This window comes from Microcebus murinus, chromosome 2 (assembly GCF_040939455.1).
Source record: "Microcebus murinus isolate Inina chromosome 2, M.murinus_Inina_mat1.0, whole genome shotgun sequence".
NCBI lineage: Eukaryota > Metazoa > Chordata > Mammalia > Primates > Cheirogaleidae > Microcebus > Microcebus murinus.
Genome location: NC_134105.1, coordinates 374,971 through 392,500, shown reverse-complemented (window position 1 = coordinate 392,500; position 17,530 = coordinate 374,971). Strand labels below are relative to the sequence as shown.

General features: G+C 57.5%; 3 protein-coding genes across 5 annotated transcripts in view; all 3 read right to left on the bottom strand.

Annotated features, from left to right (window-relative positions):
- LOC105877362 (coiled-coil domain-containing protein 27) overlaps nt 1-563 on the bottom strand; it is a 13,104-nt gene extending 12,541 nt beyond the window's left edge. The window contains exon 1 of the mRNA XM_076010475.1: nt 431-563. The gene's annotated coding sequence lies outside the window, so the exon portion shown is untranslated. The remainder of the gene's footprint in view (nt 1-430) is intronic.
- Nucleotides 564-1,371: 808 nt separating this feature from the next.
- Nucleotides 1,372-3,969, bottom strand: LOC142876323 (coiled-coil domain-containing protein 27-like). Its single transcript, XM_076010482.1, has 3 exons — nt 3,720-3,969; nt 3,060-3,186; nt 1,372-1,462 (listed from the first exon to the last, which is right to left on the bottom strand). The coding sequence occupies exons 1-3, from the start codon at nt 3,903-3,905 to the stop codon at nt 1,380-1,382; spliced, it is 396 nt and encodes a 131-aa protein (XP_075866597.1). The 5' UTR covers nt 3,906-3,969; the 3' UTR covers nt 1,372-1,379.
- A 10,084-nt stretch (nt 3,970-14,053) lies between these two features.
- Nucleotides 14,054-17,530, bottom strand: part of TP73 (tumor protein p73) — a 47,386-nt gene continuing 43,909 nt past the window's right edge. For 2 of the 3 annotated variants that reach the window (XM_075993358.1, XM_012775784.3), the window contains 4 exons: nt 16,967-17,115; nt 16,095-16,233; nt 15,583-15,676; nt 14,054-14,479 (listed from right to left, as the gene is read on the bottom strand). In XM_075993358.1, coding sequence (XP_075849473.1) covers nt 14,141-14,479; nt 15,583-15,676; nt 16,095-16,233; nt 16,967-17,115 — 721 coding nt within the window. In that variant the 3' untranslated portion in view covers nt 14,054-14,140. The remainder of the gene's footprint in view (nt 14,480-15,582; nt 15,677-16,094; nt 16,234-16,966; nt 17,116-17,530) is intronic. The other variant, XM_075993361.1, reaches the window with a different exon arrangement.

The window sequence follows — 17,530 nt, the reverse complement described above, 5'->3', positions numbered from 1 at the left end:
GCCAGACTACCCTCGACACCAAGTCTGAGGAGGGAATTACAGGTGGGGGAGAGGTGTAAGTCAGTCTCTCACAAACACAGATTTTTTTTTTTAAAAAAAGAACAATACAGCGAATCAACCTTGGACGTAATCTTTGCATGTCAAGCTGGCTACTGTCATTACTATTTAGAATCCACTCTCCAAAGTGGAGTCCCTAAGTCCAGAGCGGGGTGGGCGGCTGGGTGGTCCGTTAGCTGCTGAGCTGCTTACGGGCTGGTGAGTTCCGGACACTCGGTGGGATGAGGAGGGACAGGGACCAGGGGCCTTGTCACGTGGGGGGGTCTGGAGGGACGTTCGAGACCGGGTCTGGGGACCTGCTTGCCACGGCTAACCAGGGTACTCAAAGGAGAGTCTCTCGGTGGGACCCGGGCCGGGGAGTGCGGGCCCGTACCTTCTCCTGAATGACCGAGAGGTACCAGGGCGTCCTCTTTTTCAGGTGGCTTCTGAGAGGCGGCTGTGCTGCTGGTGACCGGACTCAAAGTCTGGGATCTGCTCGTCTTCCTCAAATAACTGAACTCGCAGGCGCTCTTACTGAACACCGGGAGGTGCCCCTGCGGGGAAGCAGAGGACCAGTGAGGAACCAGCCACGTGCCTGCCGAGCCCCTCTGCCGTCTTGGCGACAGCGTCCACGCCCGAGACTCCCCTCAGGGACGCCTGCCGCCCAGTCGGCCCCCGACCGCCTCTGACCCTTCTCACCATCGTTCCCAGGACGCGTGAGCACCGCGCCCGCCCAGACCTGAGCCAGCTTTGCGGGAGCGAAGGACGCGTCCGAGCGCTGGTCAAGACGCCCAGCATAAAGGAACCAGAGCCGGGGCGGGACACGAGGGACATCCCGAGGCTGGCCCCCGTGCACCTGACAGTCCATTCCCCTCTTGGGCCTCAGTTTCCCCACCTTTAACTGAGGGGGTGCATTATCTACCTTCCCCAGCCCAACGGGAACAGGTCACTACCGCTCTAGGTTTGCTCAAATTAGTGTGGATTTCGTCGCTAGGTACAAAAGTAAGTCTGTCCGTCTGTGGAGCAGTGTCCCGTGACCTCTACCTGGAGGAGGGATGCCTCCCCTAAGCCAGGTAGGGGACAGGCTCTTCAACTGCAGTTCCGCCAGAGACAGGGAACCGCTGTCTGGGGCCACAGCAGACGCGGCCAGGGAGGGCGGAGCTGCTCTGTCTCAGGGAAGCCCGGCCTGTCTCGTGGCTCCTCAGAGGCGGGCGTCCCCGCAAGGGGCTCTGCGGGCAGGTGCCCTGGGGGGAGCAGGCCACCTGGTCAGGGCCCCAGCAGGTGCGGGCAGAGGCCCTCAGGGCTCCCTCACCGTCCAGGCTCGTGTCCGGAGAACCGCCTGGTCAGAAGCAGTTCCGGGGTGGGCACCCACAATGTCCCAGGCTGAGGCGCACCTCTGCGGACAGGTCGAGCTGGGTGGAGGAACCTGTAGAGTGTCGGAGATGCCACTGTGACTGCCGCAGTCTGATCTCCCCGAGACCCCCAGGGCAGACACTTCTTAAGCACCAGGGAGGGCGAAGGTGAACTTTCGTTCGTTTGTTTAAATAGTGTTTAATATTGATTGGGGGTGGGGAGAAAGAGAAAAATGTATTACTTAAAGATATTATACCATATACATTTTGTATGTCATTAAATCTTAAAAGAAATTAAATACATTTATTCTTGTTTACAGATGTCTAGTGAGTTTAATCATTCTGATAAGTGATCTGACATTTTCAGAGTATCAATTTATTTTGAGTATCACTGTTTTTATTTGTTTATTTTATTTTGGGGGGGATTTTTTTTTTTATAGTTTATTAAGAAGAACTAATCAGTCACATTTGAGACTGCTTTGTTAGACTTTCAGTGCTGGTAAGGCCCCAAATGCTGGCAGATATGGTAGTGTAGAAAGCTTTGGGACTTATTCAATCCTGCGATGGGCATGTTCACAGCATGGAAGGACATTTTAGGCAGAGTGTTCTGATTAATTCCAGTGTCATGAAATTTTAAATTGATGTGCTTCATGTGGGTGAACTCTCACTAAATATCATAAAAACTAGATGAAATATTTGAATGAAAATTGTCTTGTTCTTTAATTCTGAAGGTGACTCTTCTCCCCGGGTGTGTGGGACTGAGCCTGGGCTCCACCCTCCTGCCACCGAGGTGCCCCTCCGCGGCCGGGCCCTGGGGCAGCCGGGTCTCCGCAGTCGATGGCTCCTCCCCCCTGAAAGGGCAGATCCCACTTTCTTTTGCAAGAACATGCTCCCCAAAAGTCTCGGGAAGACCCCTGCCTCTAGACTAGCCCACCCCAAGGGCAGACCCCGTTTCCTCCAAACTGGCAGGGATAGTCCCAATGACAGGCGTCCGAGAGCGGGATGTGGACACAGACCCCACACCCAGGGGGCCGCGTGGCCCCTCGACCTTCCCAGGGACCTGCCCAGAGCCACTCAAGGCCTGGGGTGCCGGCCACCCGCCAAGACCCGCTTGCTGAGAAAAGGGGTGCGTCAGGCCAAGGCAACTGGGGGGCCCCGCTGCCGCCTGACTGCAGCTGAGATCCCCGGGAGGAGCCCCCGTGGCTGAGCCTGGAGCCACCGTCCCCCAAGGACACTGTCTGTGTGGGGGCATGGGACAAGCCGGGGCCAGGAGCCGGGACTGGGCATGAAGCTGTGGCCCTGAGCAGCGTCCTCCCACGTGACCACCGAGCTGGGCAGCTGCTCCCTGAACCCCACGTTCTCACGGAACCTCGAGAGGTTGATGACAGGGCCGCCATGAGCTACGGGTGTCTTTGGCCTCATGGGCTTGGGCTTTTTCTGAGTCTTCCAGAGTCTTCAGCCATCTCCCCGTGCCCTGCCCCAATCCTGCTGAGCCGTGAATGGCACGAGGGAAGTCAGAAAGCCGGAGAGAGACAATGACAATGGCAAGGAGGAGGGCCGTCCCCTCGGCCCCAGGCCCACGCGGCCCATGCTGGCTGGCCGAGCAGCGCAGAGTTCCCCCAACTCCCAGGGGGCAGGCGGGTTCCCGGGCGGCCCTGGCGGGGCTCTCACCGCAGTTCGAGACAGGCGTGGCCCTGGTGCTGAGCTGCGGGCAGTTGGGACGCATGAGGAAGGCCTTGCGAAGCCCCTCCATTTCCGACTCGAAGCCGCCGGAGACGGCGCTGTCCTTGGGCTCTCGCTGGGTGAGAGAAGGGAGGACAGTCGCGGAAAGGCGGGACCCTCAGGTCTGTGTGCCCACTGCCACCGCCTGGCCGGGCCCCTTCCCGGCAAGAGCCACGCGGACCCTGCTTTGGAAACCAGGTAAGTGCAGGTAAGGCGTCCATCTGCCTCCCCGGCAGGACTCAGGCCCCAGCTTGCGGATGCAGTCACTTCCCTTCCTCGGTGTCTCCCCTGCCCTTCACTGTCCTTGCCAGGACACTCCTGAGGAAGGCTGGGGCCCACGATCCTCTTCCCTCTCCAGGCCAGAGAAAGCTGGGTCTGCAGGGGGTCGACCCTGAGCAGCAGGCTTCCCGTGGAAGCTGGGGAGCTGGGGGGCTGAGGCCCAGGCTCTCTGGAAGGGAGAGGCCGGCAGGGTTTCTTCCCCTGGAATCTACCTATGGTCGCCAGACACCTGCGCAACGCTCTATCAGCCGACACCCGTGGGGCCTTGGGAAGCGGGTCTCCTTCAAATTAGCTGCACTTGGCCAGAGCCCCCCTCCCGAGCCCCCGTACCTTCTTCCCGTAGTAGCGGCTGATGGCCTGGGCGGGCTTGCTGAGGGGGCCCTGCTTGCGGGGCAGTGTCAGTTCTGCATACTGTGTGTTCCGGGTGGCCAAGCCCTGCAGGACCACCAGGCCCTTGGCCATGGTGCTGGGCATCGTGCTGTGCTGCTCAGACGTTCTGGCTTCTTTGGGTAACATCGGGGGGGGGGGGGACACGAGGACCAAGGTTTGCCACCTGAATGAGGGCAGGCGGACCTGCTCCTGGGGACCTCTCTTCAGTCTGGCTTGGGGCGTCGAGGGGGACACGGCCTCTGGCTGGGACCTGCCTACAGGTTCAGGCAAGAGAAGCCCCACTTCCAAAGCTCCATGTCCTGTGGGCTCCTGGGAGCGCTGGTGGCATCACAGATGTCTCCATAGAAACAGGGCATGTCACAGTCGTCTCAATTTTTTGCAATTAGGGAAAGGGGCTGGGAAGGGGCCTCAGGACCTGTTCCCGCCATCTCAGGGTGTCAAAGTGCAGGAGAGCTGGCCCGGGGCACGGGCAGCCCGTCCTTGCTTCTGTGGGGCTTCTCCTGCATCTTCACATCAGCATTTCCCTGATTGAAAGTGTGCTGCTGTGTCCGTGGCCCCGTCACAGAAATTTTAATGTCCTTGGCGAAACCCCCCAATTTAGAAGCGCTTGTTAACATTGAGGGTGGGGAGAGAGGCTCATTGTTATTTTGTGTGTGGGGGGGTGGGTGGTAAAATACACATAAAATTTGCTGTCTTAACCATTTTTAAACATAGAGTTCAGCGGCATTAAGAACCCTCACATTATTGCACAGCCATCCCCACCGGCCGCCTCCAGAACTTTCCTCCGGGGCACGCAGAAACTTGCCCTTATGGCCTGAGCTGCCTCTCCTGGTGGCTCTGACGGGCATGTCCCTAATGGTCAGGGACACTGAGCGTCTTCTCATGTGCTCATTGGTCATCTGCGTGTCTCCTTTGGAAAATTCCTATGCACGTTTTTACATTGTTTTTTTTTGTGTGTGTGTGTGGGGGGGAGGGTGTTTTGTTTAGTTTTTACATATTCTGGATAACTAATCCCTTATCAGATATAAGATTTGCAGATATCCACTCCCATTCTGTGGGCTGTCTTTTCACTCTGTTGACAGGATCCTCTGATGCACAAGAGTTTTTAATTTTTTTTTTTTTTTTTTGAGACAGAGTCTCGCTTTGTCGCCCAGGCTAGAGTGAGTGCCATGGCGTCTGCCTAGCTCACAGCAACCTCAAACTCCTGGGCTCAAGCAATCCTCCTGCCTCAGCCTCCCGAGTAGCTGGGACTACAGGCGTGCGCCACCGTGCCCGGCTAATTTTTTCTATATGTATTAGTTGGCCAATTAATTTCTTTCTATTTATAGTAGAGACGGGGTCTCGCTCTTGCTCAGGCTGGTTTTGAACTCCTGACCTCCAGCGATCCGCCCGCCTCGGCCTCCCAGAGAGCTAGGATTACAGGCGTGAGCCACCGCGCCCGGCCTAAGAGTTTTTAATTTTGACGAAGTCCAATGTGTCTGTTTTTTATCTTGCTGCCTGGTGTCATGTCTGAGGAATCACTGCTAAATCTGATGTCATGTTTTCTTCTAAGAGTTTTGCAGTTCTAGCTCACTATTAAGTCCGTGATCTGTTTTGAATTAATTGTGGTATATGGGGCAAGTATGTCAGGCACATGGTTGGTGCTGCACTAATATTTAGTTGAGTGAATGAAATGCCGTTTCTGGTCTGTAAGACTTCCCGATGAAGAATACTGGAAAAGCCGAGAATGTCCCAGTTTATTTCCAAACTTTCATTCAGTAGCTATTTAGGGCCAGCAAATAAGCCAGGCCTGTTTTAGGCGCCGGGGTTAGTGGGGTGGATACGTGACCACCTCTCCGCCCTGGGAGCTGAGGGTCTAACCTGAGACATGTGGTGTTGCCTTTATTTTTTTCCCCAGGTGTGACCCATGAATGCACCCACAAATTCTGACCCTGAATTCAACATCTAGGAAGGGGTTCAAAACATCCCTGAGCAGCTTCTTACCCTCTTTCCTTTCTCTTGTTAAATAGAACCATGACTTTTTTGCGTGACAGTAGTTACTCCAGCTAAGACAACGTGTCTCAGCCATTCAAGGAAGTCCCTGGGTTTCCAGAGAGCTCTTTAAGCAGTGAAGGGCTTGCTCAGGTTCAAGGTGTGGTCTTTCCTACCTCCCACTTTCTCCATCTTTGAAACAATGTCCAGAGGTCCAGACTAGGAGGTGACCTTGCAAATGAGACTGATTTGGCCAAGAAAGACCTAGAGGAGAGAGAGAAGCCTGGCTCCCTGCCCCTGATCTACCAGGCCTCAAATTCTTGTCTCACTAAAGGTCATTCCTAATCCCATCCTTTCTAACTTTGCAAAAAAATTGATTTACCACCCCAAAAATGCCTTCAACTTTTTTTTTGCATCTAAATAAAAATGACAAAATAAGCCTATTATATATTTGAACTTTTGGCATGCAGTCATATACCACATAATGACATTTTGGTCAATGATGGACACATATACCATGGTGGTCTCATAAGATTTTTTTTTTTTTTTTTTGAGACCGAGTCTCACTTTGTTGCCCAGGCTAGAGTGAGTGCCGTGGCGTCAGCCTAGCTCACAGCAACCTCAATCTCCTGGGCTCAAGAGATCCTCCGGCCTCAGCCTCCCGAGTATCTGGGACTACAGGCATACGCCACCATGCCTGGCTAAATTTTTTCTATATATATTAGTTGGCCAATTAATTTCTTTCTATTTATAGTAGAGACAGGGTCTCACTCTTGCTCAGGCTGGTTTCGAACTCCTGACCTCAAGTAATCCGCCCGGCCTGGCCTCCCAGAGTGCTAGGATTACAGGCGTGAGCCACCATGCCCGGTCCTCTCATAAGATTATAATGCCATATTTTTACTATACCTTTTCTATGTTTAGAAACAAAAATACCACCGTGTTACAGTTGCCCACACTATTCAGAATAGTAACATGCCGTACAGGTTTGTAGCCTAGGAGCAATGGGCTGTACCATACAGCCCAGGTGTGCGGTAGGCTCCACCATCGAGGTATGTGTAAGATCATTCTGAGATGTCTGTATGATGAAACTGCCTAGGAAGGCATTTCTCAGAACGTATCCCTGCCATTAAGTGATGCATGGATGCGTGACTGTATTTTTTTATTTTTTTGGAGACAGAATCTCCCTCTGTCTCCCCGGCTAGAGTACAGTGGCACCATCACAGACCACTGCAACCTCAAACTCCTGGGCTCAAGCGATCCTCCTGCCTCAGCCTCCTGAGTAGCTCGGACTACAGGTGTGCCACCGGCTAAGCTTTCTATTTTTAGTAGAGATGGGGGTCTCGCTCTTGCTCAGGCTGGTCTCGAACTCCTGAGCTCAAGAAATCCTCCTACCTCGGCCCCCCAGAGTGCTAGGATTACAGGCCTGAGACACCCTGCTTGGCCAAATGACAATATTTTAATATGAAAGAGAGCTATATTACCAGCCTCAAATATTGAGAATTCTCACCTTGTCAACTTCTGTTTTGATAATTATTTTGAAATCTTTCATATGCGCTTTCTAATTGTTTTGGAACGTGGGCCACATTAAATGTTGCCAACTTGGCCTGAGGTCCAACATGTTTGAAAATCACACATATGTCCCTCCTTTGTGTTTACACTGGTATTTTAAATTCAGTTTAACAGGCTCCTTATATACTAAAACATTCAAGTAGATTTCTATTCAGTTAACAGAAATTCATAGTGACAGGTTTGATCAATAGAGAAGCCATTATTAAACAGGAAACTTACACTGGGACAGATTCTAAATCTATACAAGCAAATCAAGGCTTCTGGTATTCTGACTTCATGTGCAGATGGCTAGATTTCCCCCATATGTAGAGAGCATGCTGAAGTTGGCTTAAATGCAGGCTGGTGGCATGAGAAAATGTATGTGGGAAGGGGGAGAGCCTGGAGGCCAGGCCATCATGGGGACAGGTGTTAGCTGCAGGTATCTCCTGCTGCAGCCCCAACCCCCCAGTGCAAGGCGCAGGGCGGCTGGCGTGAAGTGAGGGCCGTAGGTGAGAGGCACACCTGCACCTATTTGTCCACCCGGTCCAGGGCTCAAGGGGGTTTGACGTTCTTCCCTGCATCCCACAACTCACACAGGGGCTGCGTGTCCTGGTACTCACGGAAGAGCAACCTGGGGTTTCAGGGCTGTCATTAATAAAGCCAGTGTGATTTTTGGTTATTTGAAACAAGCTTTAAATTGCAAAGTCACTTCTTATAAAGATAGCACTTAATAAGAAAATAAAGCCCTCTTGATGATCGGGGACATCCTGTGGTGGGGGCAGAGGCTCCTCTTGGATATAACAGGGGGGGGGGGGACCGCCAAAGGAGTGGCTGCCAGCGCCTGAAGACAGGTGCATCCGGAATGGGTCAGTGCTCCTCTCCGGGCTGGCCCCCACCCAAGCCCCTACTCTTAGTCCAAAGCCCCACCTCCAAGTCCAAAGCCCCATCTCCAAGTCCAAAGCTCCGCCTCCAAGTCCAAGGCCCCGCCTTCCAGGCTAAGATCCCGCCTCCAAGTCCAAAGCCCCGCCTCCAAGTCCAAGGCCCCGCCTCCCAGGCTAAGATCCCGCCTCCAAGTCCAAAGCCCCGCCTCCAAGTCCAAGGCCCCGCCTCCCATACTAAGATCCCGCCTCCAAGTCCAAAGCCCCGCCTCCAAGTCCAAAGCCCCACCTCCAAGTCCAAAGCCCCATCTCCAAGTCCAAAGCCCCGCCTCCAAGTCCAAAGCCCCATCTCCAAGTCCAAAGCCCCGCCTCCAAGTCCAAAGCCCCGCCTCCAAGTCCAAAGCCCCGCCTCCAAGTCCAAAGCCCCATCTCCAAGTCCAAAGCCCCGCCTCCAAGTCCAAAGCCCCATCTCCAAGTCCAAAGCCCCATCTCCAAGTCCAAAGCCCCGCCTCCAAGTCCAAGGCCCCGCCTCCAAGTCCAAGGCCCCGCCTCCCAGGCTAAGATCCTGCCTCCAAGTCCAAAGCCCCGCCTCCAAGTCCAAGGCCCTGCATGTTGGTTTTCATCCTAAATCTCTGAGAACCTGCTCTGAGTCCAGGGAAAGGAAAGAACAGGTCCTTGGGGCTAGTCAGGGTCGCGGAGCAGTCCTGGCAGGACCTGTTGGCTGTGGACCTGCCAGACAAGTCGGTCCAGGCCTCTGTGAACTGCACCACAGCACCAGCACAAGACCCTGCCTGAGATGCTAGGCCTGCTCCACTTCTCCCTGTTAGGGGGAGCCAGGAACCTTCTGTTGACATTATCCTCACTGGAAATTAAGAAGCCCTGGAAACCGTGTACGTTTCGTTGCTGGTGTAACCAGATCTTTCAGGATGTGACTTCAGATCCCGGGACAAAAGTCGGGGCTTGCTTTTCCGGTCTGTGTTGAGCTCAGGCTTGGCAAGGGAGGGGTGCTCTTCTGGTCGGAGTCCCCTTGGCAGGGGTCCTGGGGGTCCTGGCTGGGTCTCTTAGGAAGAAGACAGGTTAGGACTCGGACTTTGCAAACGGACCCGGGAACCTTCAGGGTCCGTCAGCCTCTCTGTGTGGTGGCAGAGCTGGGGGCGGGTTAAGCAATGAGACTGAATGTTCCTGTGTGAGGCTGCAGGTCTCCGAGGCCTTTTTTGGACACTTAGAGCAGCATTTTGGACATTTAGACTAGTTTTCTTGAAGAATCTGTGATTTTGTGCACAATAATAGCACCATTCCTAAGAAATATGAAATATCTGTTTATGATATTAAAAACGCATTTTATTATTCTTGTCTGAATGTAGACTTTTCCTTTTGTTGTCAGTGAGGGAGTGAACTGATACTGTTTTCCACCCAAGGGGGCATAGAAAACGTTCCGGAAATAGGCCTGCTGTTTTCTTTTTGGCAGTAATGTAGTAGGAATCTTCCTGCGAAGGGTAACTCCTTGCAGAGTGGCAGGTCTGCTCTGAATCCAGCTTATCTTTTTAAAATTACTTGTCAGACTCATTGGAAATGTTTTTCTATATTTGGAAATAATTATCTGTATTTCTCATACCCTACTTTTTTTTTAATCCTTTTTAAACAAAGATATAAACATTAAATCTCACTCTCGTGCTGAAAGCACTAGCCTTCCTGTGTTCGTCCCTGGAAGGGCATTTTTAAGTCCCAGTATCTATGTTCTGTGTGGCAGTGTCTTTCTGATGAAATGTCCCAAATCCTCGCTTTCCGTCGGTTCTGAGGTGCTGGCCCTTTTGTGACCCAGAGTTCTGTCTTGGTGTGTGTGGGGGGAGGCGCAGCCTACTCAACCCTCACGGTGGACCCTGGGGACGCAGGCCGTGGCTGGGCAGGGATGCGCAGAATGTTGGGCGGGAGAGTGCGTGTGAGTGGCTGGGGGGGGCTGGGGGTGTCTGGGCCAGAGCATTGTGTCTCACCTGGCCTCACCTGCCTCACCTGTCCCACCTGGCTTCACCTGCCTCACCTGTCCCACCTGCCCCACCTGCCTCACCTGGCCCCACCTGACCAACCTGTCCCACCCGGCCCCCATGCACATGGCAGCAGCGAGGGGGACCCTGGTGGAGTCCCCCTGTGGGCACAGCAGCACCGCCTCGGTGGGTGTGTGAAGGTGGTCTCACTAATGACCTATGTAACAGAGGAGAATAACCCCACAGAAAGTGAGGGGAGTAAACTCACAGCAAAACTACCCTGTATTTCTATTTAAACACCTGTAACCTAACTGCTGTCTACGAGTTCCTTCTCAGCCTTGGGGAGCGCTGTGCAGACAGTAGGCGTGCGAACCCCCACTCCGCCTTCCTGCCTCAGCTCCTGCCAAAACCCGGATTCCAAGGACTCAGACAACCCAGCCGCACAGAGAAGAAAATGAAATAAAGGACCCTCTCACATGTCACAGCTGCGTCTGTTACCAGTCTGCTGAAACAGGACAAAAGCCATTTTTACCCTTTAAAACAGCCAGTGACTTTCCCTCCGCTGCCTGGCACTTCCTTCCTTCCTCTGTGTGTCGTGGCCACTCCTCCTTCTCTCTCTTTCTTTTCTTTGTTTCTTTCTCTCTTTCTCAGGAAAATGAATGAACGTTCACTTCTGAATATTCCCATCACTGCTGAGACTTCTCTCCCAGCCTGCGTATGGCCCCCACCCTATGGCGTGGACTGCGGCATCCTTTCCACCTGCTCCACTGCGTTTCCGTCCAGTTTGCAAAGGACTCGGGCCTCCCTAGAGGTCGGGCAGATTTCTGGAGCCTTATTTTTCTTTTACATGTCCCCAATCCCTTACAACTCTGAAACTGAGAAAGCTGAGAACCAAGAGGACCGGAATGAAGCCTTTGGCCGCGCAGCCTGGCTCTCGCCGACTTGCTCTCTGCCATCTTGCTTTCTTAGGTCTTGCTAAAAAACACGAGTGTGCCCTGTGAGCGTGTTTGTGACGCTGGAGACCCCCCACCCCGTGCCCCTTCTGAGGTCCAGGGAGCTCAGTCGCTCCTGTGAGGTCGGCTGGCTTGGCCCCGGGTCCTCCCTGAGGCTGAGGCAGAGGGACAACCCAGGAGAGATCCGGTGGCAGTGCCAGGGCCTGGCCGTGGAGGCTGTGACTCCTGCCTGGGGGGGGGGGGTCGCTCTGTCTGGGTCCGAGCACCTCGGCGGTCTATTCATTTTGAGCCCATGGGGATGGTTCAGTCATGGGAGCCAGCCATTGGAACACATGCTTTATTATGTTACAAAAACAAAAATTCCCGCCAAACACAGCTAAAAAAATAACACATTTTCCCAAGATTACATTACCAAAAAAAGTTCACGTCATTGGAATACATCCATTAATACTGCTTGAAGAAGCATTATCTTACATTAAAAACATGGATGGTATTTTTTTTAAAAAAAAACCTTAAAGCATTAAAGTGCTTTAACCAGTAACAGAGAAGAGGCTGTCTGTGCGTCGGAAACACAGCGTGTTCTGAGTGTCAAGGGATGCCAGGTCCCTGCGCAGAGGGCACCTGGGCTGACGGAGCAAACCGGAGTGCAGGTGACTGCCTCCCGGCTGCGCAGACCTGGGCCAAGGGAGGGGCCCCTTTCAGACCAACCGGAGGTGACCTCCATGGCCCCTCCTGCCTCCCTCCCTCCCTCTCCACACTTCTGGGAAAACCTTCACCTTAAAGATTCATTTCTTCTTGATTTTGGGGTTTTATAGAGCACGGGTTTCAAACCTAGAAGGATTCTTGTTCCTGGCAATCTGCATTTTCTCTTAACCATGGCAAAGTTTAAACTCTACTAAGTCTAACAGCTTCTTCTCCAGCGGAATGAGGAGGGGGCAGGGTCAGCCAGGTTTGAGGGGGTCTGGGAAGCTTGTGTGCTCTGGGGTCCCCGATGGGAGATTCTCTGCGTGTTCCCAGGACTGACTTCCCTGCTGTATCTGTGCCACCTGCCCCCGCCAGGCCGGGGCGACAGGGATCTGCCTAAGAAGCAGATCCGTGTGAAACCCTGGAGTGCAAGTGCCTCCCCCGCCAGGGTGTGGGATGGGCCTCCTGGCTCCAGAGGTGGAGCCGGGCTAGGACTGTGGCTCCAACCTGTGGCCTCAGGGAGCAAGTGCCCAGACTGCAGCCAGCTCCCCCATGAGCTGGGTGTGATGCTGGGGCGGAGGACTTAGCCCTTCTGGCCTCAGTTCCTAACCTACGAAATGGCAGGGAGAGTGCACTTACTCTGGGGCCACATGATAGGGAGTTGAGGTGACATGCAGCCGGAGCCACCACACCTGGCTCCGGAACCCCTGAGCCCACTGCTGCCTCTGCTGTGACTGATCCTCTGGACCTAGCTGTGGCTTCTGGGGAGACGGAAGCCCCCTCCCCCCTGGAAGCTGAGCAGTCACAGCCTGCCCCAGCTGGAAGAAGCTGGAAGGACCCCGGGGATCTCAGCCCTTCCAGCCAGCCAGAGCCTCTCAGGAGCTCTGACAACCCCAGCGCCTGCTCCACCCCACACCCCACCCTGGTGTCTGCCTTGGCAAAGGGCCCCCGGGGTGTGCGGTGGGGGTCGTGGCTGAGTCGCCGTAGACACTGGCGCCTGCCCCAACACCAGTCACGCCGCTGGGTGGAGACCGGTGAGGTTTATGGTCACCACTCTCCAAGACAAAGTCCCAGTCTGGAGCACACCCTGCAGGGCGCTGTGTCTACATCTCCCTCTGGCCTGGGGGCTTAACTGCTTCTGGGGGGAGAGCCAGACCTGAAGGAGCTAACACCGCACGTACCCCAGGCAAAGGGGTGGGGGGGCAGGCCACCTTGGGAGGGCCGGGCAGCTGCACGCTCAGCCTGTGTGACTCCCATCATGCCACCTGCCTCCAGCACACACTGTGAGGGGCCCGTGCTGGCCTCCTGTCCCCTGCCCTGGTGCTGTGCTCTGGGACGGGTGATGCCCGGGCCATTTCTGTCCTCAGGATGGAAAAGGCCCCGACAGGTGGGCCCTTGAGGATGGAAAAGGTCCCGACAGGTGGGCCTGTGCAGACGCTGACTCCCCTGGCCCCCTAACTCCTTGGGGTGCTTCGTGAAGGCCTGGACCCCCACACCTGCCTCAGTGCCACCCGAGACCGCCACCTCCACCAAGGACACCACTGGCTACCCCGCCTTGCACAGGGAGCCACGGGAAGTTCCCAGCCACACCCGCTGTCTGTCCTTGCCCTGCCCCACCCCGGCAGACACTCTTGGGCTTCTTCCCATCCAGCAGTCCTGGGGACAGTGACGGCCCACCCGGTTTGTCACCCAGCTTCTTTAGCCCTGCTCGTGGGCACGAGGCTGAACTCAAAAGGGCACGTTGAGAATGAAAGTTTAAAAAAAAGCTGACCCACCATGTAGAAAAGGAAATGTTTTTTTTTTTTATCAAATATTGATAATTTCCAGGATCCTGGGCACACGCCTGTAGTCCGTGTGCTGCAGGGTCGCCCAGGGGAGGCGCGTGTGCGGGCACGCGGCCGGCGGCGCAGCTCCCTCTCGCGCCCGCAGGGGGCGCGCTGGCCCCGCGCGAAGACAGCCTGGGCCGTTTCGGGAAAACCGGGGCGCGCCACGCGGTCACCTGCGGCCGGCCGCCGCCCGGAACCCAGGACACCGGAGAATACTTTCTGGCAGTCCGTCAGCACACAGAGGGCCCTCCTGTCTGGAGGGGCCTCGCCGGGCCGGAGCGTCCCCACGCCGCGTCCTGCACAGCGGCAGGGCTGAGGGGGCGGCGGCCCTTGCCTCAGTTTCCCCCTCGCCTGGCCCTTTCGAGCACACCGCCGAGGGCAGCTCGGGAAGGTTCCGCAGGGGCCATTCAGGCTGTCCGCGGGCCGCCTCGCCGGCACCGCCCCTGCGCGCGCGCAGCCCCGGGGTCCCGCGCCCGCGGCGGCTTCCCGGCGGGCGAGGAGGAGGAGGGCGCGGCAGCCTCAGTGGATCTCGCCCTCCGACAGCTCCTCCTTGATGGGCTGCTTGCGCGACTTGCAGTCCGGCAGGTCGAAGCCGAAGTCGGCCCACTCGTCGGGGCCCGCGCCCGCGCCCGCGCCCGCGCGGTTGGGGATGGTGATGGTGTGGCGCACGCGGAAGTGCACGGCCTCCATGACGCGCTGCCGCTGCAGCTCCCCGGCGCCGCCGATGGAGAGGGTGGCCGCCGCGTTGCTGCTGGAGCGCAGCAGCTGCTGGCCGTAGTCGTGGCCCTGCTTCAGGTCCTGCAGGCCTCGCCAGATGGTCATGCGGTACTGGTCGGGGATCTTCAGGGCCCCCAGGTCCTGCGAGAGTGCCACCCCGTTAGAGAGCAGGGGTCCCCCCGGGGGGGGGTGACCACCGCAGCAGCAACAGCTGGAGCCCTGGGCGGCCACACAGGCCTCCCCGCCCTGGGGGAGCTGACCCGGCTCACTGGGGCCCGCCCAGCGCCACACAGAGCACACGCACAGGCTGGCGGGGCGGGGGTTAGCGTGACCTCCGCGCTGGGCCTGGGGGCAGGGCAGTGCATAGACACACAGACAGGGACAGGTCCCCCCGGCAGACTCCCCGAGTGTCTGGCCTGCGGCCTGGGCTGCAGACCGGCTTGGATGGCATTTGACCTGGGCAGGCTGGGGCTGCAGAGGGCTCCGAGGTCCTGGGCTGGAGCCCCGAGAGTCACAGGCCGACCCCTGTACTTGTGGGAGACTCGGGGCCCTCCCTTTGGCTAATAGGGCATCAGGACTCCTGTGGCCCTACTGTGCGCAAGTCTTCAGGACTGGGCTGCGTGTTCTCACATAGCCCAGGACAAGCCCTGGCTGCTGAACCAGGAGGCCTGGCATCAGTGGCCGTGTGTGTGTGATGAGTGGTGTGTGCCTCAGTTTCTCCCTGTGTAAGTGGCGCTAACCCAGGCCGACTCCCCCTGATGCTTCCATTTTTTCATGTTTGTGTCGTGGAAACGGCCCGTCCCTGAAGTCAAAGGCAGCCTGGCTCTGGGCAGCAGACTCCGGCCTGAGAAAGACCCTCAGGCCCCAATGGCCAGCTCAGCTGCTGGACGCCCAGCGCACGCCCCGTCCAGCCCCGCGCCCAACACGACCTGCCTATGCTCGGCGCTGACTGCAGACGAAGTCACTGTCCACTCGCCCTGGGAAAGGGTTTCCAAACTCCTGCCACGAGAGTGACCACCCAGGTGGAAAGAAAGGCTTTGCCTCTGGACAGGACTCTCTTCGAAGTGGGGCTGCACCTGCCTGGGGCCCCTGCCTCCCTGGGGTGCTTCATGAAGGCCTGGACCCCCACACCTGCCTCAGTGCCACCTGTGACCACCACCTCCACCGAGGACACCACTGGCTACCCCGCCTTGCACAGGGAGCCACACCTGCTGTCTGGGGCGGGCTGTCTGGGGGGCCTTTACCTCGATCGTTAGGTTCTGCAGGTGGTAAATGTTCTGTAACCCCTGGGAGGTGAAATACTCGATGCAGTTGGGGCACCCCAATCCTGTTAAAAAACTGCAGAGAGAATTTGAGAAATAAAGTGGCATTAATGTTGGGCTATGTGGGCACACCACGGGGTGGCCAGCCTCGTGGGAACCGCCCCCGTGGCCGCTCCTGGCCACCCCACCCACCGCCCTTGGTGGCCACGCGTCGGGTGAGCCTGCAGCTCCTGCAAGATGAGCATGTGCTCAGCCTGGGGCACGTCCGCGGAGGACCCCACGTCTCCTGCTCCTCCTTCTGAGGGAGCCCCCAGCATGTGTTGGATACCCCCATGTGGCAGTCCCCTGCCTGTCTGCTCTGGGTGTCTGAGCAGCTAACACACAGGACGGGACGGGGCGGCATGCAGAGCCCGCTCACAGGGCGGCAGCCACGGGCACACCAAGAACGGGGCGGGGTGCATGCAGGGGCTTCGCTCCAGCCGCAGCCCACGTACCTGACGAGGCTGGGGTCGGCGTGGTAGGGGGGTGGCGGAGTGCAGTGGGACCCTGAGACCATGGGCTGGGCGCCGTGGCCGCCGCTGGCCTCGCCGTTGGCCGGCAGGGCATGGCTGTGGTTGCTGAGCACCCCGGGGCCTGGGAGAGAGCAGGTCACACCGTCAGGGCCAGCCCGGCCTGGTGTTCAGGTGCAGCCTGCACCCAGGCTCGGGACACCATGGGAAGCCCCTGAGGCCTGGCATTATGACCTGGCCTCACCATGGCTAGCGGGAGGCTTGGGCAAGGACTGATCGCCTCGTCTCCTCGGCCCCAGAGGTGGGGACTGGGCAGCGGCCCACAGGAGGGGCTTGGGCCGTGAGGGGCACGGCAGCTGCCCCTGAGTGTTGGCCACGTCCCGGAGCTCTGATGGTGGGGCTGCAGACACCCTGGGGGGGCTTGCTCCCAGCACCTGTGCCCACGCAAGGACCTTCCTGGGAGGGAGGCCCAAACTCCACCCCGCTGAGCCCTGGCATGTGCCGGGCCCCCAGAGCTGTCTTAGGTCATATAATCCTCCCAATGAGCGAGTCTGGTACTTCTGTTGCCATTTGCTGATGGGGAAACTGAGGCTCCGAGAGGAAAAGAACCTTCCCAAGCTCCCTTGGCTGCCACAGGTGGTACAGGGAGTGAGGCACCTGTTCTTAGCCACACCACCCTCCGCCTCCCGAGACTGGGAACCGACAGCGTGGGCCGTCCATGGCAGGGCTTCCTGCTGCAGGTGGGAGCTGCCCGCCATGGACAGCCCTGCCCCTGGGGCCTGAGCTGCGTGGAGTGTCCTGAGCCAGGCCCACCCTCTGGTCTCCCACCCATGAGCCCCACTGGCCCGGGGACTCACCCACGGGCCCCAGGCTGGGCCCGGCCGCTGAGCCGTGAGAAGAGGGCTGGCCCACCAGCTGGTTGACGGAGGGCAGCTTGTTGATGGCCCCGTGCACCTTGTTCATGGGCGACAGCACCGGCCCGTAGGACGGAGGCTGCAGGTGGCTCCTGCTCAGAAGCAACAGGTGAGGTGGGCAGGAGGCAAAGGCAGCCTGGGCCCCGCCAGCCACCACCTCGGATACCCTCGATGCCCCTGTGCCCGGACGGGCGGGGACCATGGCCTCTCCCCGAGACGGCAGAGAGCAGTCTTGCCACCTCCCTGCCCACGACCCAGCTCCCAGCACGGCCCGGCCCAGGGGGAGAGGGTGTTAGGGGGGCAGCTCTCGCCCCTGGACTTGGCCCCTGGTCTTGGTGGGTCAGTGTTACTCCACCCGCCCCTTCCTGGCCTTCCCACTCAGCAGACATCTACGAGGCCCCACCCTGGAGAGGGGTAGTGAAGCCCATGACCCAGGCTCTAGGGCGGCCCCAGGTTCCAGAAGGTTCTCGGAGTGGAGAGCCTGGGATAAGCCCCCTGAGCTCCGGG